Source organism: Rhincodon typus, chromosome 9 (genome assembly GCF_021869965.1).
Source record: "Rhincodon typus isolate 14 chromosome 9, sRhiTyp1.1, whole genome shotgun sequence".
In the NCBI taxonomy this organism is placed as follows: domain Eukaryota; kingdom Metazoa; phylum Chordata; class Chondrichthyes; order Orectolobiformes; family Rhincodontidae; genus Rhincodon; species Rhincodon typus.
In genome coordinates, this window is record NC_063340.1 from 51,820,181 (window position 1) to 51,845,553 (window position 25,373).

Consider the following 25,373-nt stretch of genomic DNA (forward strand, 5'->3'; position numbering starts at 1 on the left):
GAGACCAGTTAGCACTGAAAGATTGATGACCTACTGTCAGAGGTGGTCGCTGCTGAAGTATATGAAGATACAAGACCACCTTCATTCCTGGTTTTCCCGTTTGCTGGCTATGAATGAGGAATGTAAGAAGGGCCTAAAAAAGGTCCTACTTATTGACATGACATTCCCCACTGAATGGAACATCTGACCTGGTTGACTCCTTGACCTGCCGTTGAGGATCTACCACCATTTTACAGATGACCTCCTGGGTTCAAAGGGCACCATGTGCTGGCTGGAAAACCAAGCTGGCAGCAGGGGAGTGCTCTTAATTAAGAAAATGCCAAGGGCCCCACCTGTTGAGAACCTTCCTACACAGGCCCTTGAACATTCTCCTCTGTCTCATTTGTACAGCTGGAGGGAAAAGAGTGGAATGGTGCCAGTGTTTTCTTTAGCTGATTGCTAGTGAGACCTTGTGTGCTCAGACTGATGATGGTAAGGCCAGAGTGATTGCAACTTTTCCATACTGTAGTCATTTGCTTCCTAAACAGCCTGGATGAGAACATATGGAACAATTCCATAGTTGGTTAGATGTGTTGGTTATTTTAAATCTCCCTCCAGAGACTGGAGAATTCAATCTACAAGAGCGACAGCGAGGGAGTGCTGTTATGCTGTCGTTCAAATAACACATTAAACTGAGGCCTTGTGTGTTTCCTCAGATGGGTGTAAAGATTCCATGGTACCACTTTCAAGACGAGCAGGGAAACAGCTATCAAATGTTTACCTATCGCTAGCATATGCTTACAAAAATAGGACTGAGCTGAGCATAAATTGGATTTTAACTTGGGGTGGGGGGTGCGGAATAAGGCCTTTCACCTGTAGAACACAATTTAAGTACAGCTCGGACAGACGGGATTGAAACTGTTTCTTCCTTGGTCTTTTTTTTTAGCAGCTGTTATCGTAAGTGAAAACAGTTTGGGTACTCAACCTGTTCTCAGCAGCACAAAACTGCCCGTAATTCCTCACCAATTGATGTTAATTGGGCAATCTCATAAAAAGATCTCTGAGGTATGACTGGTTTCAGCAATGGAAATCTCAGGCTAGTCAGGCAGGGGTGTGCTTTTAAACTTCGGAATAGGTTGTGGTTTTGTCACTATGTTCAGTTTGGGTAATATTTGGTGCCAAGTGTCAGTAAAACACATTTTCACCCTATGCCTATTCTTTGTTTGGCTCCTGATTCTAGATTACACTTTAGTGAGTTCCTAATTTGTCAGTAAGAAGAAGAAAAGATAAGTCAGTTCGCTTAGTGTACATCAGTTTACTTGTTTATCTGTTTGGTCAAGATGGTTGTTTTTATTTTGAAATTCAGCTGATTAACTATTTGGATGGTAGTAGATTTCTAACCTGTTTCCACACTGTTTTCCCAAAGTCTTTAGTTATTTTTTAGTGGTTTCTAAATGAAACCACACTCTGAGCTTTTGCAATGGTTTATGTGTATCCTTAAGTAAAATTTTGATTCTATGTCATTACATTCACACCCAATATCTTTTGGTTCTCCTGCCCTAAAGGAGCCAACCCAGATTTTCCACTTTGACATTCTGCTAGCAGTACTGTTAGTTTGGATTTCCAACAGTAGACTTTTTAGAAGTCTACTGTAGACTTTCTGGAGTCAGCTCCCTGTATTTTTTTTAAGCATATCTCCTGGTTTTTACAAGGGAATTTATCTGGTGAGATTGGGAGTGGGAAATGGCTACAGTCTTTGGGATAGCCCAGAGAGAGGCTTCTAATGTCTCTTCCCCCTCTGTCACCCCAAGTCCATAATTTCAATAAAAAGTCTTGGAAATAGTGTAGAGAGTTGGAAGCCAGCAGAGGGGCTTCCAAAGAAGTTTCCATCGCTTTCCAGCTGAGGTGCAGCAAAGTGAAGGTGGAACTTAAACTTAATTGACTGTCCTCTTTCCTGTACATAGTCTGCACCACTGATGCCATTCGTAATGACCTTGTTGATAGCCCCATCAGGATCAGCTCCAAAACAAAAAGTACTGGGGCTGTCCTGATGATTGGACAGATTGATAAATAGAGTTCTCCAGTAGCTGAAATGGCAAAGGACAGGAAGCATCTTCGTCACTGTTTTTCCAACAGCCCAGTAACGGTGTGGATAATGGAGACTTCAGAGTCTTTGAGCTGAAACGTTTCTTTTCTTTTACAAATCAAAACAGAATATTTGGTACTTTCTATGGGCTCATTCTAGTCCGTACCATTGCTTCACAGCCATACAAACATTGCTTTGTAATCCAGCTAAACCTGATCCTGACCAATCACTCTCCCAGTGTCAGACCCCAAATGTGTACAACCCTTGATCACAGCGAGTGACCTTCCATGCTTCCTAGTCTCAACCCCTGATCTGACCATCAGTCATCTCCTGCTTCAACCCCAGATCATTCTTGTACTCATTTCCCCCCCCACCCCCTGCCCAAGTTTCTACACTGAACCCTGGTTGTTTATAAACCTGACAACACATGTTCCTCGTCCCAAACTCTCAATGTCTTGTCTTTGCGACTCAATCCTGATGTCTAGGGAAGTCCCGTAAGAACCTGTTTTCACTCTGGAGTACAGGTGCAGGTTAGAGTTGGGCGCACCGTCCAGGAAGCAGATGGCCACTGGGGCTTACCAAAATGGGCTAATTGGAATGCATTCCACGGTGCTCTCACACTCTGTCTCAGTCACTTGGTTACATTTCAGACCCTCTAGCCCTCGTACTTCACTTGCTGTCATCTGCCATGCTACTCCCCATTCCCACCTATGCCAACTCATGTCAGGGCATGAGTCAGCACAGGGACTTCATGTCCATTAACCCTGTGTGCAGAATCAATGTACCCTATAGTATCAACGGTATGTATTAAACTGCATAGGAAAGAAAAAGTAAGTCTTTGACACTTCTACAATCTTTCTTTTCAATCAAACAGACCATTAAAATATCAATAATGGAAACTTTGAATTCTTCACACTACTCAGTTTTGTGCAGATAAATACTGAAATATTGACAACAGCGATCATAGCAGAAGGAAAATTATTATAACCACATAAAGATGTCAGTGAAGCAAAGCCAACAACTATGTCCAGCTGTGTAAATAACCTGCAGCTCTCTTGATCCTGTTGAGTCTGAACTCGAGGCCAGTGAATTCTTCCCTTGTCCAATCCCTTTTCACTTACATCTGCGATCCTCTGCTTTACGTCAATTTCAGAATTTCCGATTCACAGGCTCCAGCTGCCTCCTCTTCACCATGGACGTGCAGTCCCTTTACATGTCCATCCCCGTTCAGGATGGTCTCGGGGTTCTCGGCTTCCTGGAAAAAGGATCTGAACTATCCCCATCCTCCATCACCGCCCTTCGCCTGCCTGAACTCATCCTCACCCTGAACAACTTCTCCTTTACTCTTCTCAGTTTACTCAGATCGAAGGTATGGCCATGGGTACCTGCATGGGCCTCAGCTATGCCTGTCGCTTTATTATGGGGTACGTGACACATTCCTTGTTCCAGTCCTACTCTAGCCTCCTCTCACTAGTACATCGATGACATGATTGGTGCTGCTTCCTTCACTTGTCCTGAATTGGAAAGATTTATCAATTTTGCTTCCAATTTCCACCCCACTCTCACATTCACCCACTCCATCTCTGACTCCTCCCTTCCCTTCCTCGACATCGCTGTTTCCATTTCCGGGGATAGGCTGGCCACGAATAACCATTACAAACCCACCGACTCCCACAGTTACCCACAGTCTCCTTGCACCCCGCTTCTTGTAAAGACTCTGTTCTCCCGGTTTCTCCATCTCCATGGCCACTGTTCTGATGATGCTACTTCCGATGACTAGGGGGCCTGCAAAATTTCCACCTTCTTCCTCAACTGACGATTCCTCACTACCGTGGTTGACAGGCTCTCTAGCTGTGTCTGACCCATCTCCCACGCTTCGGCCCTCATCCCCTCTCTTCCCTCTCACAGCAGTGAGAGGGTCCCCTTGGTCCTCACTTACCATATTCCCACTAGCATCCACATCTAAGGGATCATTAGCTGCCATTTCTGCCACCTCCAGTGGGATGCCACCACCAGACTGATATTCCCCTCCCACTTCCTTGTCAGTCTTCTACAGCAACACCTTGGCCCACTCCTCCTCCAATCCCAACTACTCTACACACTGCAAAGCACATTCCCCTGCAATCTCATAAGGGGTAACACCCGCCCATTACTTTCTCCCCTCCTCATTATCCAAGGCCAAGACACACCTTCTAGGCGAAGCAGCAATTTACCTGAACTTCACTCAGTCTAATCTACTGCCTTCCCTGCTCACAATAGTGGTGCCCATTAGTAGCTATCGATTCTCTCAGGCTGACAATTGTGTTTGTCTGTCTGGGCTCCATCTCGACCTGTCGTTCACTCCTTTGACTACGCCCCTGCCCACCCGATGCCTTCTCGAGCATATATACCAACTTTTCCCAGCTATAAACAGTTCTGAAGAAGGGTCACTGGACTCAAAATATTAACTCTGCTTTCTCGCCACTGATGCTGCCAGATCTGCTGAGTTTTTCCAGCAATTTCTGATTTTGTTCCTCCGTATGCGTGGTTGTCTTTTTTCTAAGCAACTTTACACATGCTGTTGCTACTGTTAGCTTCACTGGTCGTGTCCATAATGTGTACTGGGTGATTGGATGTGGAAGGAGATTGAGTTGCCACAGAGCGAATGGGGACCATTGGAGATGTGAGGGAGACGTGTGATGGCACGGAGAAGGAATGGGCAAGACATTTAGAACTTGCCTTCAAAAGATTCTTGAATCCAGACTATGGTTCATGAGTCTTCTGAGATCCATAAACATGTCATAGTGAAGCTGCCTCAACTCCATAAAATTGAGGGGCTAGCCCTGCAATGGAGCCAGATTGATGGGTTTTGTAGGTTGGAGGTTGCTAGCAGTACCATTATCTTATGCCAGCAAAGATTGCGGGTATCAAGAATCCCAGAAGCGGGTCCATTCTACCACATTTTTACACCCACCTCTGTCTTTTTTTATGAATCATTGAATCCCTACGGTGTGGAAACAGGCCCTTTGGCCCAAAAAGTCCACAATATCCCCCTTGTAACCCACCTAAACAATACATTCCTGAACACTATGGGCAATTTAGCATAGCCAATTCACCTAGCCTGCACATCTTTGGACTGTGGGAGGAAACCGGAGCACCCGGAGGAAACCCACGCAGACACCGGGAGGATGTGCAAACTCCACACAGACAGTTGCCCGTGGGTGGAATTGAACCCGGGTCCCTGGTTTTGTGAGGCAGTAGTGCTAACCACTGAGCCACCGTGCTGCCCAGACATAGGCATGAAAATATGAGCCCAGGTACCCCGTCCTGCAGCGTTGTCCACAGCTGTCCATTCTCTTGTTCTCACGTGGCCAATTCAGAGTCACTTATCAGGCTGCCTCAGACCTACTGTTCAGACGCCCTAATAACTAGGCTGTGATCTTGCTGCTATAATTTCTTTCATTTGTATAACCTTTTTAAGTACAAAGGTAATCATCAGTACTTCTATGTATTAATGCAGCATAAATTTAACAAAACTCAAAATGCTCCTACAGCCTGGAAATTGACACTAACCTTTAATTAGCCTGTGTATTTTTTTTTTAAAAGTCTAGTGTCCAGTTGCATTTATTCTGTGAGGAAAATAAGCTCAGTATTGTTCTGATGACTTAGTTAAGAGTGAGAGAGCCTCATAAAAACATTGACCCACGTAATTGATTTTAATGGCAGCTCAGTGCCATCCTCTGTGTGCTGGATAGCAGCCAAGTGCCATCAGTTAGGCCTTGGGGAGCTTGGGGCACCGAGGAGGAGATGAAGAGGACTAACTCGTTTTCTGAAGCACAGAATAACACAAATAGACTAGTGTATTTGATAAGTGCAGAGCGCAGCATGTTCTGAAGCAGCAGAGAGTACAACTGACCTTTCTGTTCTCTGTCAGATTCTGAGGAAAAGCAGCGAGTGCAGCAGGAACAGAAAGACCATCATTCCCCACTGTGTGCCCAACATGGTGCAATTGAAGAAACAGATCATCTCTGAAGACTCCATTTTTCTTTTGCTTCAGTATGCAGAAGGTGTGTGTTGGTCTTGTCAATTTAAGTTGATTTATAAACTCACTTTAGTTTATCATCCAGTTTAGTAAATTCCTTCCAGAAAAAAAACCTTCCATTGTTTTGTGTGGAAGAAACCACATGATTATCTAATTATTACAGCACATATCACCAATGTATTGCTTTTGCCAATATTTGGGTTTGCCGACTAGGGCAATCTGAGACGACTCCAATATTGTGCCTTAGACCTCCTTCTGTTCTGTGGGTGGTGTGTGTAAGTTTGCACACATTGGCAAATAAATAGATTTTCAAATGATCAATCTGCTCCCCAGATGTTGCACATACTGGATCAACGAGAATTTTGAAGACTGATTGATTTTTGTTTAGAGTTTAAGGGTATTGAGGGAAATGCAGCACATGCTGGTAAATGGAGTTGATTTCTGGATCAGCTAATAGAATGAAGGAAAACAGTCAGATGGCCTTCCTGCTCAGTTATTTAATAAGTCCTGATTCAAAGATCTGTAAAAGGTTTCCTGCCCATTGCATTGCTCACAGAATTCCAGTGACAATTTAAGAGTTGTTGGTTTTTAAAAAAGTGTTTTGATTGAACAGCGTTTCTTTTGAACGATTTCACAGCAAAGATCACATTCACCTGTGAGCAAAAAATGCCTTTCTGTTCATTGATGCAGGCACTAGCTATCCCTTAGTTAGAACACAATAACAGATTAACCTCAAATTAGAATGCTTTGCTTTAAAGATATTTGAATTCTATGTACTCAGCTGCTCCAGGAATATTAAGAAATAGGGATAAAAGAATTTGTATTTATATTACATTTATTTTTGTCCTCTAGCATTACCAAACATTTTGCTGCATCTTCATTTCAGGCACTATTAAGTCAAAAGTTTTAATAACAAAATAAGTTGACGAAAATACAGTTTCTCCTCTGTTAAGCTCTCAAAATCATGCCAAACTCCAAACTCTCAAAAAAAACACAGCCGAGTCAGAATGTGATTTATTTCACACAAGTAAACACATTCCTCATTCAGACATGCTGACAAAACAACAAAATACTCCCCAAATTTGATAATGTAGAAAAATTGAACTCCAGTCTCGTGCTACTTAAGAGTATGTCAGTCACCGTTTTTTCTTATTTATTTGTGGGATGTGGGCATTGCTAACTGCCAATTCCTAGTTGCCCTTGGGAATATGGTGGTGAGCTGCCTTCTTGAAGCACCAGACCCACAATGCCATTCCCGAGGGAGCTCCACGATTTTGACCCAGTGACACTGAGGGCATGGTAATATGTTCCCAAGTCAGGGCGGTGATTGGCTTGGAAGGGAACTCCCAGTGAGTGATGGTTGCGTGTTACCTGCTGCCCTTTTTTCCTTCCAGACTTTTGCCTAATAGATGGCGGACAGGCTTTGAGGAGTCAGCAGGTGAGCTACTTGCTGCAGTAGTCCTAGCCTCTGATCTGTTCTCGCAACCACAGCATTTGTATGGTTCATCCAGTTCAGCTTCTGGTCAGTGATGACCTGGAAGCTGCTGATAGCGGGAAATGATACTCCCTGTAAGGAGGTCTTCACCTGATTGCCCTTGTGGAAAAATCACTGAGCAAGTTATACTGGGAATCTTGTAGATTAATATCACTCACAACCAGCATAAATTGATAGGGATTGATGTTTGCCATTCAAACTACGAAAATTATTTTTGTGATAGTAACTTTTATTTTAGCCTTCACAACCTAAAATACAAGTCATTTGTTACCTCACACATATTCAATAGGGTACTTGTAAGATCTGACTTTTTCTATTACTCCAATTCCTTCCTGATCCTGTTTTAAGGGGGAATCAAAATGCATGTACATTGTAATTATAACCGTATAGTACATCTAGGCTGTTTTCAGAAGAGGATAGCCTTTAAAATTTTGGGGTTAAAATTCTGCTTATTTTTATTAGTCTTTTGTATTCTGTTTCCTCCCAGAAGCATTGGATAGAATTTAATCCACGTGATGGGGTCTGGCCTGCTGGCTGGAGCCTCGTGCTGCCTCTTTTGAGAGAGGTCTACCCACTTAAATGTCCCTGTGAAGGCCTTCCCTGGGTTTAAGGACCCTGGAACCGAACACCCGGAACTGCTGGCCAGTCAGAAGCTGCAGCTCTTCAGTGTGGGCATTATCGCCAGGAGCAGTGGCAGATGGTGACAAGGCACGCACTAGTGCCCCAGAATCAACCAGGGACCTGAGGCCAAATGAGAGTGAGAGAGAGGTCATGGGGGATGGGGTGGAGGGTGTTGGAGGCAAGGGCAAAGACTGTTACCCCTACCTTTGCCTGTGTCCATGCATGCGATTCTAGCAGTGAAGTTTGGATAACAAGAATAGCCACCTTAAGTGAACGACTGAGTTTCAAGTTGCCTAATTCTTGCGGTTATGCCTTTTTTTTTTGGCAAGAAGAATGCAAACTCATGAAAAAGGATTTATCTTTAAAATTGGAGGTGCTGCACTACATGTCTACAAGAGCAAGATGCAATCTATTTATTGCCATCTTACCTTTATTATGTAGTAGAAAGCCCAATTTTGCATAGTCCAAGAAAAGACAGAGTGACCAGTTAATTGTGATTAGGTGAGGTCATGCTTCAATTTTGAAAGGCTGAAGATGTAGGAAGAGGGAACAGCTGAGGGAGTTGAAGTCCTGAGGATGAATGAGCCACCTTGGGGGATGTTCCAGTGTCCTGAATTTGTTTGGCAAGTTCACATAATCTGCTTAAATACTGTTGTGTTAATATAAGCATACCATCTCCAAATGCATAGATGCACATATATTAGTTGTTCTAATGAACTTTTAACACAGAAGGCTCATTAAATCTTTGTCATTATAAATGATGAATACACTCTATGACTAAAATGCTAAGTAGAATCTGGTTGATCTAAATTTCTGTCCCTTGGAGCAGTTTTGCAGATGACCCAGAAAGGTCTGTTCTAATCTTTTTTTAAATATGTAGAATGATTTTATCACCTTTTGGTAAACTTTAAGTAACCCCAAAAGAATTTTTCCTGAAATTCTGTTACATCCAACACAAAAGGTAAAGAAGAGACTCTCAGAGATAGTAGGAACTGCAGATGCTGGAGAATCCGAGACAACAAGGTGCAGGGCTGGATGAACACAGCAGGCCAAGCAGCATCATAGGAGCAGAGAGGCTGACGTTTCGGGCCTAGACCCTTCATTTACAGTTAATAAGCCAGTTTTTAGATTATGCAGATGTCCCCAAATACAGAAGTATATTGATCAATATCCACTTGACAGAAGTGTTTACATGTTATTTACCTATATTCTGCAGTACCATTCCTTACGATCTGGCCACTAGTCAGTAAAATTGTTTCTGAGTTCAACAATTTGCTAACTCTGTTGGCAGATTAGTGAAACACTGTTTACGAAATGCAGATTTAAATTTTAGTCTCATTTAACATTTGGCTACTAAGTTACTCTAGAGCTGAATGTTTCTTTTCTAGTCTGTTGTGTTCAATTGTGTTAGACACTGCAACTCCTGGTAACAATCCTTTGCATAGTGGAGGAAGACTAATGTTAGTGTTAGCTTGTACTGCAGAGCATTTGGTCTGCAATTTGCTGGAGTAGGCCAACAACGGTGGCCCTGTTCATAGTTTTTGACAGAATCTTGCAGTTTAAAATTGTTTTGCAAAGTAACTTGTTGCAAGTGCGAGTTTATAATGCAGTGACAAAGGTGACAGAGTCAGCGAGGATCTCATTGAATGGTAGAACCAACAATGGATCCAATCCAATCCAATTTTGATTGAAAGACTGAAAAGGAAACATTGGAAAGGGCAACAAATTAGAATCAATTTGGGTATAGGAAGAGAAATAGAGGTGGGAAACAGATTTAATTAAGGTTAGGAGAAAGGAGAAAGTAAGGAAATATAAGAAAAAGCCATTCTAAAATAATGAACAATTTGCTGCCTGAAGAACTGATACTTGAATGTTTAAATTGTTCAGATTTTGAGCCAGAGGTTGATTGGTCTTACATTAATAACTATCATATTGTTGAACAGATGCTTACTCTTAATGGTTAGATTTCACTTTCTGTAGAAAATTCTATTGGTAATTAATTTGCAAATGTGGAAAGTTTTCAAAATAAAAATAGGGATATCAAGTGCAAGATGCTGTTTGTGTCGAGCAAACGATGGTATGATGTAATTATTTAGCTGTACCTCTTAATCCCCTGAACCCATGAGTTGATTTGCGTATTAATAAGCTGTTATTTTTCCAGCAAAATCCAGTCCATTGTCTTTAGTTATTATCTTGAATGATTTCCAGTAAAATGTTTGTCTTGTCTCATACGTGCTGCTCTTCAAGAGGAATGTAGAGACAGGCTTTGAAGGAATGAATGAAAGTTTAAAAAAAAAATGGAAACCGATGTTTCCTGTGATAAAACTACGAAACATTATGAGCACTCTGCTCATGAGGACCTGGACATTTGGAATAGCATCTTTTAGTTTTAGCAAAACCTTGTTCCAAAGGCACTGTTTGATATGCTGGAAGCTGTGATGTGCACTTGGTTTTAAAGTAGTAATTAAATCATTACAATTCAAACACTTAGAGGAGTCTGAAGAAGGGTCTAGGCCCGAAACATCAGCCTTCCTGCTCCTCTATTGCTGCTTGGCCTGCTGTGTTCATCCAGCTCTACACCTTGTTATCTCAGATTCTCCAGCATCTGCAGTTCCTACTATCTCTTAAGTAAAGGCTGCCAGTTTGTACCTGCATTCCAATCTGGCACAGTAAACACAATCAGTTGAACATGATAATAGCCCTAGATGTTCATTTGGGCTTCTATTATTTGTGCAGATGCTCAGTATGATTTTAGTACCTTAGTGAAGCAGATAATAATAGGCTTTGTAGAACAAAATATTTTAGATACGTTAACAGGATTAAATTAAGCATATTGCTTGCACTTGTATTTCATATATAAATGATATTGATTTGCATAAAGGTGCATCACAATTCTTTGAAATGTTACTGAGAATCTCCTTCAATAGATTGTAATGGACACAAGACACAGAATCTCTCTCAAAGAATTAAATTTGCTGGGCTACTGTGGAAAGGGGATGTGGGTGAGGATTGTGTCACTCAGTGAATTGCTTCTTAAGGGGGCCAGCACAGAAACTGAGAGGCCAAATGGCCTCTTGTCTGTGATGTATCCATTCAAAGATTCTTATGCATTGTTACAAAAGCATTTCAATGCTATTTATTGAAGTATTCAGATTGTATCTTAACAGAATTAACTTTCTCCAAATGTAGATGTTAAATGTTACTTGTCATGTTATCCATTTGTTGAGAAAGTTGATAAAGGTGGAGCAATAGAAGAGCTTACCACCTTGGCCCTGTAAAATATACAATTGCATGTGCAGCCGTAGGATTTCCCGGCATGCTTTTCATAAGTGATTTGACACAGAAGGCCCATGAATTGGCCTTCCCTCCTATGGTAAACATTACAACCATTTACAGCCAACATTTCTTCACATGATATGTTTAAGATCATTAATGTGGAATTAATTTAATATTTTGTTCAGTGATATGAGTAAGTGAGTAGCTCACTCATTGAAGCTTAGCGAATCAAAAAGAAACCTGTAAAATAAATTGTCTGGAGTATTTCTTAAAACATTTTTACTGGGTTTTTTATGTGTTTGAACTTAGGGGGTAAGCTGTGGTCGTTTCTAAGTAAATTCCTCCAGAAAAAATCCGAGGAAAGTTTTGAATCTCATAACATGGACAAACATGGCCCCAAATCAGTCACTGTACATAGTGGTTTTACTGGAGACCAGTCAAGCACTGAAGGCATGAGCAGCAGTGTGGGCTCATTGGAGAGTGACTTTGGAAATATGCTGCAGAGCCTCCCTTGGAAGAGTAACGTGACTTCAAGTTCACAGGATGATAGCAGTGCCCTTGATGAAGATGCAAAAGACGATTCTCCTGATCTTTTGGGATCACCATCATCAGACTCTGAAGTAGTTGAAGAATGTACCAGTAGCTATCTTACTTTATGCCATGAATATGAACAGGAGAAAGAAGAGCCTGACAGTCTAACTTCTGAAACCTTTTCAACAGTTAGTGAAAATGTACCTGGAAGTTCCATGAACATAGATATGACCCCAAGGTCACATTCCCTTCTTAGTAATGATAGCCTTTGTTCTCCTACTACAAGCCAAGAGCTTCGGTTCTTCACTGAGGGCGTCGACACTGAGGATTTTAGCCCAACGAAAACCTCTGAGTCTCTAAATCTGTCCAAAAATAGCCCAATGGAATTTTTCAGAATCGATAGCAAGGATAGTGCAAATGAACTTCTAAGCCTTGACCTAGCAGAAAATTTCCAAAATATAAAAACAGAATCTGTGCCGATTTTCCATCTGGTGCCTGAAGTTGTTGACAACAAGAGCAGTTTTGATACAAGTGAATCTCACCTGGAGTCAGTTAGCCTTTTGGCCCCAGATACTTGCAGCCGAGGATCCTCAAGTGATTCTGTACCAATTATCTCCTTTCAAGATGCAGCAGGTGGAGAGACCAGCAGCTGTGAGGAGGGAAGGCCTGATCTATTAGTGAACTTACCAGGTTCTATCGAGGACGGTGAGGAAGTTGTGTTTCTTTCAACCGATAAATGCAGTGTGACCAACATTGATAATACAGAGAACAGACTCTATGAAAAACCTGACGTTTTACAAATTAATTACAATATCGATAATTGTGTGAATTCACAAGGAACACCGGGACAAATTTTACCAAAGGAAGCTGGCTGTCATGATGCAAATGTAGATAATACCTCAACGCAGCAATTACAACCTCCTCAGAATAGAAAGGAAGAAGTCCCATGCAAGCAAATCAATGCCAGCCTGCATGTTGAGGAAAAAGAACTTAGTTCCTTGTTTGCCATTACCCATGCTGAAAATGTGCCATCGTGTATGACTGTTGCATCTGGTGATACCTCCGACTTGGCAAACATTCGTCGGAATATGAGCCGTATTCCTCAACTACATGGCTGTGTCAGCCCTTGCGTTACAGATTCGGGTGAGGAGAGTTCAATTTATTCTGGTGACAAGGAGGTTTTCCTAACTATGCAAGAAAAACATTCAAGTGAAAAAGATATTTTACAAGAAGAGCAAATATACAGAGGCAGAGACCAAGACAGTGCTCCACATTCTGAAGATACAAGTGGAAAGGCAGTGAGGGAAAGCTGCACTGCCACAAAAACAGATGGAGATAAGCTAGTATCTCATTTGTTTAAAGAGCTGGAAGAAAGTTTTGTGCAAGCTTCCAATGCTCATATTCCAGAAAGCTCCATTCAACATTGGGCAGCAGAGATAGCAGTAGCCCTTGATGCACTTCATCGAGAAGGAATCATATGTCATGATTTGAACCCAAACAACATCTTGCTGAATGACAAAGGTCAGGAACTTTAGCAAATGCATTTTTTTCCTGATATCTTTTGCTGTTGCTTACTTGCTTCCAATTAAGTGTGTAGGCGTTTTATCCTATAATTAATATCTTCATTTCCTGTCTGAAGCTGCATTTCCAGTGCAGTGAATTCACCCACAGTAATAGCCTCTAGTGCTTAATGATGCCATTATTCTTAATGATACTGTTTTTTAACTACAAAAGAATAATTACAGTTCACTTCTACAGAAAATGTATGAAAAAATTGTTTTGATTTCTCATGTCATTTTGTTTTTAGGACACATTCAACTGACGTATTTTAGCAGATGGAGTGAGGTTGACGATTCCTGTGACAGTAGTGCCATAGAGAAAATGTACTGCGCCCCAGGTTAGAACACTTAGTTACATATAAAGTACTCTGTAAGCCTTCTCTACCGTCTATTATGCAGCCCACATACCTTTCTTTATGTGTGTAATTCATTGGTATGCAAAACATTTCTTTGCAATTAAAAGCTGTGACATGGTTAGAATGTATTATTTTCCCGAAACCATTTGCTTCCTATGTAAATTTATATTGAAATGTGATTTTTATAATTTTGAAGAAAACTTTGGGTACACTCAGATTCTCTGAAGGGGATGTTGCAATTGGAGGAATAAAAACTGTTTTGTACTTTAAAATTAAGTTGCAGTCAAGTCAAGGAAAAAAGATCAGAACAATTGTTTTCCATTAATCACTTTGAGGTGCTAATGGGCATCCCTCTTACTGACAAGATGCTTGATCAATTCTTCCAAACAATGCAAGTTTCATCATAAAAGCAGAGGGCCAATCCTGACATTCAATGGTGTTATGATCACTGAAACCCTCACTATCAACATCCTGGGGGTTACCATTGACCAGAAGCTCAACTGGACCTGCCACATAAACACAGGGGCTACAAGACCAGGTTGGAGGCTAGGAATATTGCAGCGAGTAAATCACCTCCTGACTCCCCAAAACCTGTCCATCATTTACAAGGCACGATTCAGGAGTGTGATGAAATTCTCCCACTTGCCTGGATGGGTGCAGCTCCAACAACACTCAAGAAGCTTGACACAATCCAGGAAAAAGCAGCCCACTTTGGCACCACATCCACAAACATCCACCCCTTCCTCCACTGACACCCAGTAGCAGCAGTGTGTACTATTTACAAGATACACTGCAGAAGTTCATCAAAGATCCTTAGACGGCACCTTCCAAACCCACGACCACTTCCATCTAGAAGGACAAGGGCAGCAGACACATGGAAACGCCACCACTGGCAAGTTCCCCTTCAAGCCACTCACCATCCTGACTTGGAAATATATCACTGTTCCCTCACTGTCACTGGGTCGAAATCCTGGAGTTCCCTCCACAAGTCATTTTGACTCAACCTACACCATGTGGACTGCAGCAGTTCGAGAAGGCAGCTAACCACCACCTCCTTAAGGGCAACGGAGAACAGGCAATAAATGCTGACCAGCCAATGGTACTCGTGACCCAGGACTGATTAAATAAAAAATCTGTTGGGTTTGGGTGAGGAGGGGATGATTTTGGGAATTGCTTTGCATGGGAAACTAAGTGGGTCAGGATAACCTCCAAATCTGTGGCTCACAGGTTAACAGGAATGGATTGGAAGCAAGTGTATGGATATGAATAAGAAATGAGATTATTTATTGGGAACATTTGGTCAAGAAGTTGCTCATTGGATGATTGGGGAGCAGTTTGCTTTGTGGGGCCGAGGTCCAAGAGGGGAGTGTGACGGGATCTTTCCCAGCAGGAGTCATGAGGAGGATTACCTGAGAGGTTAGTGATTGTGATTTCATGTTTAGTTTGGATTTGACACTTCATTTTGGGTTCAATGATCTGTGAATTGGTCACAATATTTTGCTGTCAGTCACTTAAACATTTTGAGTCTAACAAATGAAGTAATTTTGACTTTGAGTCATTGTGTAAAATGGGTCATGTTGAATAAGTCAACCTTTATCCTTCATTTCTGATTTTCTGTTGACTTGAGATATAGTGTGTGGCTGATTTTAGTATTGTCTCTGTCTCTATATTTGCTGTCATCCAAAAGCAAAATGGCTTCAATGCCTCAATTGTTTTCAATTTGTAATTGAGGCGTGAGTTAGTAAGATGGAATCTAATTCACAGATTTCAGAATATCTTAATTTTATTTTAGTTTGTTTAATATTTCAGATGTGTGGAACCTTGGAGATAATAAGAGAACACAAGAAATGGGTTAAGTGGAGGATAAGGAAGAGAGAGCCTCAGAAATACAAGTAGCCTTGTAAAAACAAATATGAAATGAGAGTTAATGCTTAAGAGGAGAGGAAAACAAAATTGGTGTGAACACTTAACAAGTACTTTGTAGCAGGGATTACAATGGCCGACATTGAGGAGGAGGTAAATTTTAAATTGTTTGAATGTGAGAGATTGTAATCAAAAGAAAATAGAGAAGTTGTTGTGTTGAGAGGGAAAAGTGCCAGAATCTGATAACTCTGAAAGATACCGCAGCAAATGGAGAACAAATAGAAAACTTAGAAGTTATGTTCCAGTCTTCTACTTAGTGTGGTGTATGCTGGATCACAGGAGAATGACCATAGAGTCATAGAAGTCTACAACACAGAAAAAAAGGCCCTTCAGCCCATTGGGTAAGCACCAGTCAAAAACAGTCACCTAACTATTCTAATCCCATTTTCCAGCACTCATCCCATAGCCCTGTATGTATGTAGACCAAGGTGATACCCAGTTTCAAAAAAGGAACAGTTTAATATTCACGGCAATATTCCCTCATTCTTTCTACCCATGTGCAGAATGAATCAGACGTATTTGTAAGAGTGTGCCTGCCATAAGTATGGAGGAGAATGAAAGACTGTCACCCATTGCCATTGATGCAATAACATGCAAGTCTGCAAATGATCTGATTTACTCAATTCATTTCTATATTTACCATGGTGGCATTTGAATTCTAAACCTCTAAGTTTTACATTGAGTACCAGTACTGCTGCCCTACCGTACATGAACTAGACATCTATTAATTTTTTTTATTATGACTTCTATTTTTGTCAAATTTGCATTTGACAGAAGAGTTGACTTGTCAGTTGTGGTTCAAGACAAGGATCTTCTGTTTCAACTAAATAGCCTTAAGGAGGTGTGCTTTTGAATTTAATAGAAAATGAAGAAAAGGCAACTTATTTATTTTTTTCAGCTTATCAAGTGTTGTCTTCACTTAAGACCATTGAAACCTAAGACTGCAGAGCAAGAAGAAGCCACTTGGCCTGTTGAGCCTGCTTTGCCAGTCAATAACATCACGGCTAATCTGGTGGTCATCTCAACTCTACCCTATTGTGTACCCTTCATGAACTTTGAGACTCTTGAAACTGCTTAAAACGGCCATAAATAGTAAGGAAAATAGCCCAAACATGTCTTCACATCAACAAACATTAATCAAGCAGAAGTAAAATACCTCTAAGGTCGTGGGTGAAAGCCAGAGAGAGAGAGACAGAGCAGGCCTTGCCCTCCTGTGGAGATGGTGAGAATGGTGGCAGGAATGGCAAATAACTAGCAATCCAGTACAGCAGAGGTATGATCAGTAATAAACCGATTAACTATTTTAGAAGTAAACCATCTCGATGCATACACAAGTGAATGGGAGAGATAGTATTTAAAAGCATGCATGGGTTAAAATGTGTCATGAGATAAACTTGCATTATTATTTGGAGGAATAAAAGCCAAAGACTCCATTTGCTGGAAATCTGAAACAGAGATTGCTAGAGAAACTCAACTCTATGATTTGGAGGTCTGGGCTAGGAAACCAAAACTCTTCCCAAACACCCTAAAAACACACTTGTGTTTTTAATGTGTTGAATGTCTTTGGGACAGACCTTCCTTTAATTATGTAAAAGCAGCTGCGCAGAACCATTTGCTCAAATATTGTCTGGCCTAAACCACCTCTTACAAACTCTTAAATCAATTACTGACTTCTGTCTCACTTATTCTGGCCTTCAGCTCACCATCTCCCTAACTTGCTGTTTCTACTCTACTGCCTGCTGCCCCTCTCTCTTTCTTCTCCCCCCCCCCCTCCTTCTCCCCCCCCGCTGCCTCTCTACCCCCGGTGCCTCCTTTCCCTTGATTGCCATTTTTCTCCTCTTTGCCTGCTGTCTCGCTTGCCCCGCCCCACCCTGCACTGCCACCTCTCCCTGCCTGCTCCCCCTTTCTCAATCCCACCCAGCACCTATCTCACCGTGTCCATCCTCCTGCTTGCTGTCTGTGCCTCCCTCCTGCCTTCCAGATGTCATTTTAACCTCATTCTGTAGCTACCCTGTGAATGATTTGTGCACACAAACCCCAGGATTCTCTTTCTCCTGCAGAACCCCCTTTCAGAATTGTGCCCATTTGTTTTATTGCTTCTCCACATTAAGCCAAATAAAAGTCAGCTACTACCTCCAAGTCATAGGTGGCTCACTGTGCTATCTAAGGCATATTGTTGAGAGACAGCCCATTGTTTTTGAGGCAGCAGTCCCAGGAACAGTCACAAGCTGTAGCCTTTCCATCCACAACGAGGGCCTGGCTGCAGATTCTGTTCTTCATAGAATCCCTACAGTGTGGAAACAGACCATTCAGCCCAACAAGTGCACACTACCCCTCCTAAGAGCATCCCACCCATCCCCCTACCCTTTCCCTCTAACCTTGTATTTCCCATGGCTAATCCACCTAACTTACACAGCCCTGGACACTGTGGGCAATTTAGCATGGCCAATCCACCTAACCTGCACTCTTTGGACTGTGGGAGGAAACCAGAGCACGCGGAGGAAACCTGTGCAGACACTGGGAGAATGTGCAAACTCCACACAGACAGCTGCCCAAGGGTGGAATCGAACCTGGGTCTCTGGCGCTGTGAGACAGCAGAGCTGACCACTGAGTCACTGGGCCGCCACCTTATTCAACAGTTTACAAAGTTGGAGAGAGTATCGTGAGACATCCTGTCACTCCCAGCTTTGAGAGCTCTCTTGCCATCCTCACTTGCACTGTGAGCTGCCTACAGATCACAAATGAATCTGTTCAGGGAAAATCACCACTGTGTCTGCTCCCCCATGTGTCAGTGTCTCAGAGCCCGTGGGAAAATTCTGTCTCTAATGTTTTGGTGTTTGTTGCAGCATTTTAGTTTCTGGATGTGTAATCAGTTACATTACTTTGTTGATTTTTATTTCCATTCATTCTGTTCTAATTGATTATCAGTTAATTCTCTGATTCTTTAGAATACTATCCTCACTTCACTACTTTTATGCTGTAGGGTAGCAAGAATTTCATTTGTTCCAGGTGTTGGAGGACCGAATAAAAGTCATATGATCAGAAGCAGTTTTTGTTTTTGTGTTCGTTCATGGGATGCTGGTGTCGATGGTTAGCGATTCCTAATTGCCTTGAGGAAGGTGATGTTGAGCTGCCTTCATGAACCACCTTAGTCCTCCGGTGCATAAGGATGTACAGTTTGCTGTTCGGGTCGGTGGGGTGGAATGCCAGTAAAGTTTAACCCAGTGACACTGAGAGAATGGCAATATATTTCTCCGTTGGGATAGTGAGTGGCTTGGAGGGGAACCTGCAGGTGGTGCTTTCCCCATGTACCTATTGCTGTTGTCCCTCTAGATGGTAGAGATCACAGGTTTTTGAAGGTGCTTTCAGAGGGCCACAATTGCTGCCACTCTGCATCAGTGGCACATGTGGTGCCAATCTAATGCGCCCGTTTGTCTTGGATGGTGTCGAGCTTCTTGAATTTTGTTGGCACTCCATCCATCCATCCAGGCAAGTGTGAAGTATTCCATCATAATCTTTACTTGAGCCTTGTAGGTGGTGGACAGGTATGGGGGAAGTCAGGTTTTGAATTACCTGCTGCGGGATTCCTAGCCTGTGACCTGCTCTTGTTGCCACTATGTTTATGCAGCTCGTCCAGTTCAGTTTTTGATCAGTGCTGATTGCCAGGATGTTGCCATTGGCCAGACATTATATTGTAATTCTGGAATAGTGACATTTGACAAGTTAATTTGGTTTGTATTAACTTGCGTGGCTAATCAGCCTATTATTGAGATTTATTCCGTATTTTGTTCAATTTGCATGTTCTACTTTTTTTCATTCCATTTAACAGTCTAATGTGACAGTGGTATCAGTTACAACTTCATTTAAACTAAATGGTCTGAAATTTGTTAGCAGTATTGATTTTTGGGAGTCGCATAATTTCGTGTGCACTTGGAGGTGGATTGAAACTGATTTTGAGGAATATTTTCTGATAATTGGTGAGGACAGCTAAATTGGGTCTTGCTGCCAAACGTGACAGTATGTTAACATGAATCAGAATCAGCATTCTTCTGTGGAAAGAACTGTAATATAAGCAAACGACCTGCAGGAGATGTCATGCACTGCTGATGAAATCCTTAGCAGCAATGCATACAAATGGTGTCCTCTGAAAAGAACAGTGGGCACAAAAGCCTTCAAGTAAATGATTGACTGAACTAAAGAAGTTACAGATTGATTTAGGATTAAATACTTAAGTGCAGAAGGCCCATTACTTGTCCGAATGGGAATGTTGAAACATCACTGCAGTATTAATTCTGGTTTATTTTTTAAAAATCCTAGCATGTGCTGAAATCCCGATCCATAGCAGTTCTAAGGAATGGCGTTCGTAACCATCTAGCAGATTTATGTCATGAAATTCTTTTCAGAGATTTTATATACTGCGATACAAATATCTGGAGAGTGAAAATAAGGCAGAGCATAAAAGCTGAATATATGTAGGGCCATGTTTGCTGTGCCTAAAGACTCTAATACAATCTTGTATGAAGTTTCTAAATGTGTTATCTGCACCTCCCCCATTAAATGACTACTATTCAGATGACAGCACATTCCCTGTGTTTAATGTGACCTTGTACCCTTTAGTCCTGCAGTCTGTACTATTAATAATTTGACAATGACCCATATTCACGCAACAAAAATCACCAGATGTGTGTTATTGTAAAAGATGAGAATACTTCGACGTGCCGCTTAATTCAGAGGCATCTGTCCTCATAACAGCAAGGTGCTGTTTAGCTGCTGAATGTACTTTATTTCTAAAGCCATTAGTTTTGTGGATTTATTTCTTTGAACAGGCAACATTCAGCTATGTTGTTCCACAATTAGAAAAGGAAGTAATGTATCATCTAGAAGATGGGATTCCATTGATTTTAATATGGTTTACCAGAAGTTAGCCCCCCAGTTATCCAGTTTACTTTTAGATCAGATGCAGTGCCATGTCACAATAGGTGAACGGCCTGGAAAAAGAGATTGGGTAGAAAGTAAGTAGACCGCTCTACCAGCACTCACGGTGGCAAATAACAGGAGAATCATCTCACTTAATTAATGAAAACATCCTTTTTAAAAACAACTCAAAATTGCAGTATTAATGACTCCACCACAAGCAACAGCAATTGTGGCTTCCCACACATTGAAAAGCTGGTGTTGTGGGATGATTTCACCCAGCAATTGAGATTCAAACCATTCAATAATGATCAAAGGTGAAACCCTGATTGCCATATTGTTCCCTTTCTGATATCTCTGTGTTGGGAAAATGTCCTCTCCTCACAAAGACGTCTCCATTCTTTAGCTTACAGTTCTAGCAAAAAAAATAAATGGCTCCTTTCTTCTCTTCAAATAAAGACTGGTCCAATTTGTACAGCTAATATAGCGCCACGTAATTTTGATCAAATTGGTTTTGTTTACCTAATTCTCCCACTTACAGTGCATTTGAAAAAATGCAGAGCGTGTATTGGGCTTCTAATTGCCATGTTTGTGTCTGTAAATGGAGCAGTATTAGTTGAGAAGAATACAGTAGGATTTGGTGCCACCTCGTCTCTCCAGTTTATAAGGCAGATTTCTGATGGACAGATTTTTCAGGCTGAGAGAGCTCCAATGAAGGAGGGAGCAAGGTACACTGGCGAGTGTCAATGAGAGCACTGCTCCAATGTGGATGTAGACCCTTTTTCATCCTTCAGGTACAGGGTTGTTGAGAATCCAGTGTACCCTGAGAGTCTGAAAGAGGCAATATGTTAGAAAATCAAATTGTTGCAAATAGCAGTTTTATGTTTGGGATTCTAAAAGGTAGTGGAAAGGAGGTAAATTGAAAAGGATTACTATTTAATGGTAGGATTTGGGGGCAAGGCGAGAGATTGAAGAAGTATAAACAATTTGAGTATGTAGTAGCCTTTCAATTAAGAGAAATCTTCATTCTTTGTCCAATGCCAGCAGGATGCTGGAGACTTTTTGTGTTGGGATTCAAAGCTGGAAGGAAGCTGGTGATCTGCAGTCTGTTTTCTCATCAACAGTGAATTTTTAGTCACTGGAGACTATTCCGCATTCACATCCCGAGCTGGGAGAAAATCCTATCATGATTGGACAGAGTCAACATGGATTTGTAAAAGGGAAATTGTGTTTAACGAATGTTAGCTTTTTTGAGGTTGTAAAGAAGAACTATGGATGTAGTATATTTAGATTTTCAATGGAATATTCTTTAACATGCTTCAGAAAAGTTTATTTTTCATCCAATCATTGTGCTCGGGCCAGCAACCCATTCCTAATTGCCCGTAAGAAAGTGGTTGATGAGCTGCTTTCTTGAATCACTGCATTCCATCTGGTGAAGGTGCTTCCACAATATTGTTAGATAAAGAGATCCAGGATTTTGACTTGGATGATGATCAAGGTACAGCAATATATTTCCAGAACTTGGAGGGCAGCTTCAGGTGATTATATTCCCATGTGTCTGCTGCCTGAGTTTCTGGATGGTAGAGATTGTGGGTTTGGATGATGTCAGCCTTGGCAGGCTGCTTTGATCTTGTAGATGGTACACAATGAAACCATTGGGTGCTGGTGCTGGAAAGAGTGAAGGTGGTGGATAGGGTACTAGTCCCTCAGGCTGCTTTGTGCTAGATGATGTTGAATTTCTGAATTGTGCTTTGAAGATGTTGACAGGCTTTGGGAGTTCAGAGGTGAATTCCTCATTACAGGATATCCAGTCTTTGACTTGCTTTTGTAAATGCAGGGTGTATGCTTCTGATCAATGATGACTCCAGGATTCTGTAATGATAATATTAAATGTTAAGTAGGATGATGCAGGTCGTAGATAGATCCTATCACCTTGGCATTTTTCATTGTCTGGCACTTAACGTGTTTACTAGCAACTTTTCAGCTCAAGGTGGAACGTTGACCAGGGCTTACTGCACACGACCATAAACAACTACATTCGTAAAGGGTGAGAGTTCTCTGCAACCATTGATGAACGTCTCCCATTTATAACTTGACAGCAGGAAGGTATTCATAAAGTATTTAAAAATGCTTTGATCTAGGGCAATGCCCTGAGAAAGTCCTGCAGTGAAGTCCTAGGGCTGGTTTACAACAATAATAACCACCTTCCTTGTGACTTCAGGCATTGGAGAGTTTTCCCGTGATTCTGATTGAACTCCATTTTGCAAGGGTTGCTAATGCTACATTCAGTCCTCTATTGCTTTGATGTTGAGGATAGGCACTTTCATGTCCCCTCTGGGATTCAGCCCTCCTATCCAGTGTTATGATCCTGTTATGGAACAGAAATCCAAATACCTTGTTTGTTTTAACCAATAAACCTGTGCCACAAGATTTAACTTTAGTTTTAATAAAAAAAAAAGTATTGTTATAGAATACATTAAACAAAGCAAGGAAAATGAACATTATAGCAACCAGCTTCAGTGTGCCTAGAATTTTTGATTTCCAAACCTCAGGATTAGTTTCTTGCTGTTTAGAAACAGACAGGGCCTGTTTTCTGCTGCTGGCCTCTTGTATTATGTTGATAATTGAAAGTAGATAGTATGACAGTAATTGTCTGGATTGCATTTGCCCTGCTTTTTGTGGACAGAACATTATATAAGAGCCTAAGAAATAGAAGGAGTTGACTATACAACCACTCAATCCTAATAACACTTGATTTTCTGTTTTGACTACACTGAGCTGTCCTCTCACCATAATCCTTGATTCCTGAATGACGTACCTGGGCAGTTTCCCACTTTGTTGAGTGAGATTCGAGGCTGAATAAAAACCGAAAGAACTGCGGATGCTGTAAATCGGGAACAAAAACCTGTTCTGAGGAAGGGTCACAGGACCCAAAATGTTCTCTGATTTTTTTTCATTGATGCTGCCAGACCTGTGAAGTTTCAAGGCTGTGGAGTAGTTGCATTGAATAAGCTTGGCATAGCTAGTTCTGGAGCACAAGTCTTCACCACAACAGCATGTTTTTTTTTCAGGACCTATAGCTCTTGCTGTACCTAGTATGCTCCGTGAATGAATTAGATGAAGACTATGTTTTATTCATACATGGGACATCGGTGTCACCAGCTTTTACTAGAATTTATTATCCATATCTAGTTAACCTTGAGAAGATGGTGATGAACTGCCTTCAACCACTATAGTCGTAGGGAGGGAGTTAGGGGAATTTGGCCCAATAGCACTCAATAAACGGGGGTACATTTCCAAGTCAAGACAGTGAGTAACTGGGAGGGGAATTTACAGCTGGTGGTGGCGGTGATTCCCTGTGTCTGCTGCCCTTGTCCTTCTAGATGCCAAAGGACCCTTGGTGAATTTCTGCAGTGCACCTTGTAGACAGTACACTTTGCAGCTACTGCGTGTCAGTGGTAGAGTGATGTAGTGGATGTAGTGCTAGTCAAGTGGGCTGCTTTATCCTGGATGGTGTCCAGCTTCTTGAGGGTTGTTGGGACTGCACTCATCCAGGCAAGCGGGGAGTATTCCATCATGCTCCTGACTCGTTCCTTGTAGATGGTGGACAGGATTTAGGGGGTCAGGAGGTGATTAACATTCTGCAGGATTTGTAGCCTCTGACCTGCTACTGGCACCTGGGATGTTGAGGACCTCGGAAGGCCATTGAATGAATCTTTTTGGTGCTTCTGGCTGAATTTTGGCGCACACTTCCATTGATGGTAATGGTGGGGTGAGGTGGTATGCCAGGCCATGGGGTTGAAAATAGCTCTGCTGGGCCTTGTGGCACAGTGGTGGTGTCCCCACATCAGCAAAAGCAAACATCTGGGTTCAAGTCTACCTGTCTCTGACAGCCCACTATACGCGGGGATGACCAGATTTGAGCTGCAAGATCTGTTCTGAAAGGTTTTATTTCAGATGGTGGTAATGTCCACTCAACCCAATGGAGGGTTCCCTTGGGGAATTTTCTCTTGACCAGGTCTTTACGGTGGTCACTCTTACCGATTTATAATCGTAGATATCTCGTCAACAGATGGACTGGTGAGGATGCGATTCATTGCATTGCTTCTCTCGCCAATAGCTGTAGGTTTAGTCTTGCAGGAGCTAATTATGGTGCTAAGGAACTACTCATGGAATGGCCATTGATATCCTTCACCTGGAGTGAAATGATTCAATTGCGCGTTGCTGCCCTTGCGCTTCTTCCAAATGCCTTATGTGGCCCCAAGTTGAGCTTCTGACCACATATCCTAACTGCCGATTTCAATTCCCATAAGCATTACTTGACTTCACCCCATCCCGGCTCACATACCTTTTGAAGCCTTCATGTTATCGGTGCTTCTTGACTATTTCAATGTACTCCAGGCCAGCCTTTCACATTTTACCATTCATAGAATTCAGGTCATCCAAACCTGCTGCCCATATCCTAATTCACACTAGTCTCATTTCCTGACCACTGACCAATATTGGCTTCACTGACCAAAACTGGGTTAGGCAATGCCTTGATTTTAAATTTTCATCCTGGTTTTCAGATCACTTTGTGGTCTCATCTCTCTTTATCTGTAAACTACTGTGG

The 25,373-nt window shown here is 41.8% G+C and overlaps 1 protein-coding gene across 1 annotated transcript in view; it reads left to right on the top strand.

Annotated features, from left to right (window-relative positions):
• Positions 1-25,373, top strand: part of rps6kc1 (ribosomal protein S6 kinase polypeptide 1) — a 182,266-nt gene that overhangs the window by 142,652 nt on the left and 14,241 nt on the right. Inside the window, exons 6-8 of the mRNA XM_048600985.1 lie at positions 5,979-6,111; positions 11,788-13,530; positions 13,817-13,906. Of these exons, the coding sequence (XP_048456942.1) occupies positions 5,979-6,111; positions 11,788-13,530; positions 13,817-13,906 (1,966 nt within the window). The remainder of the gene's footprint in view (positions 1-5,978; positions 6,112-11,787; positions 13,531-13,816; positions 13,907-25,373) is intronic.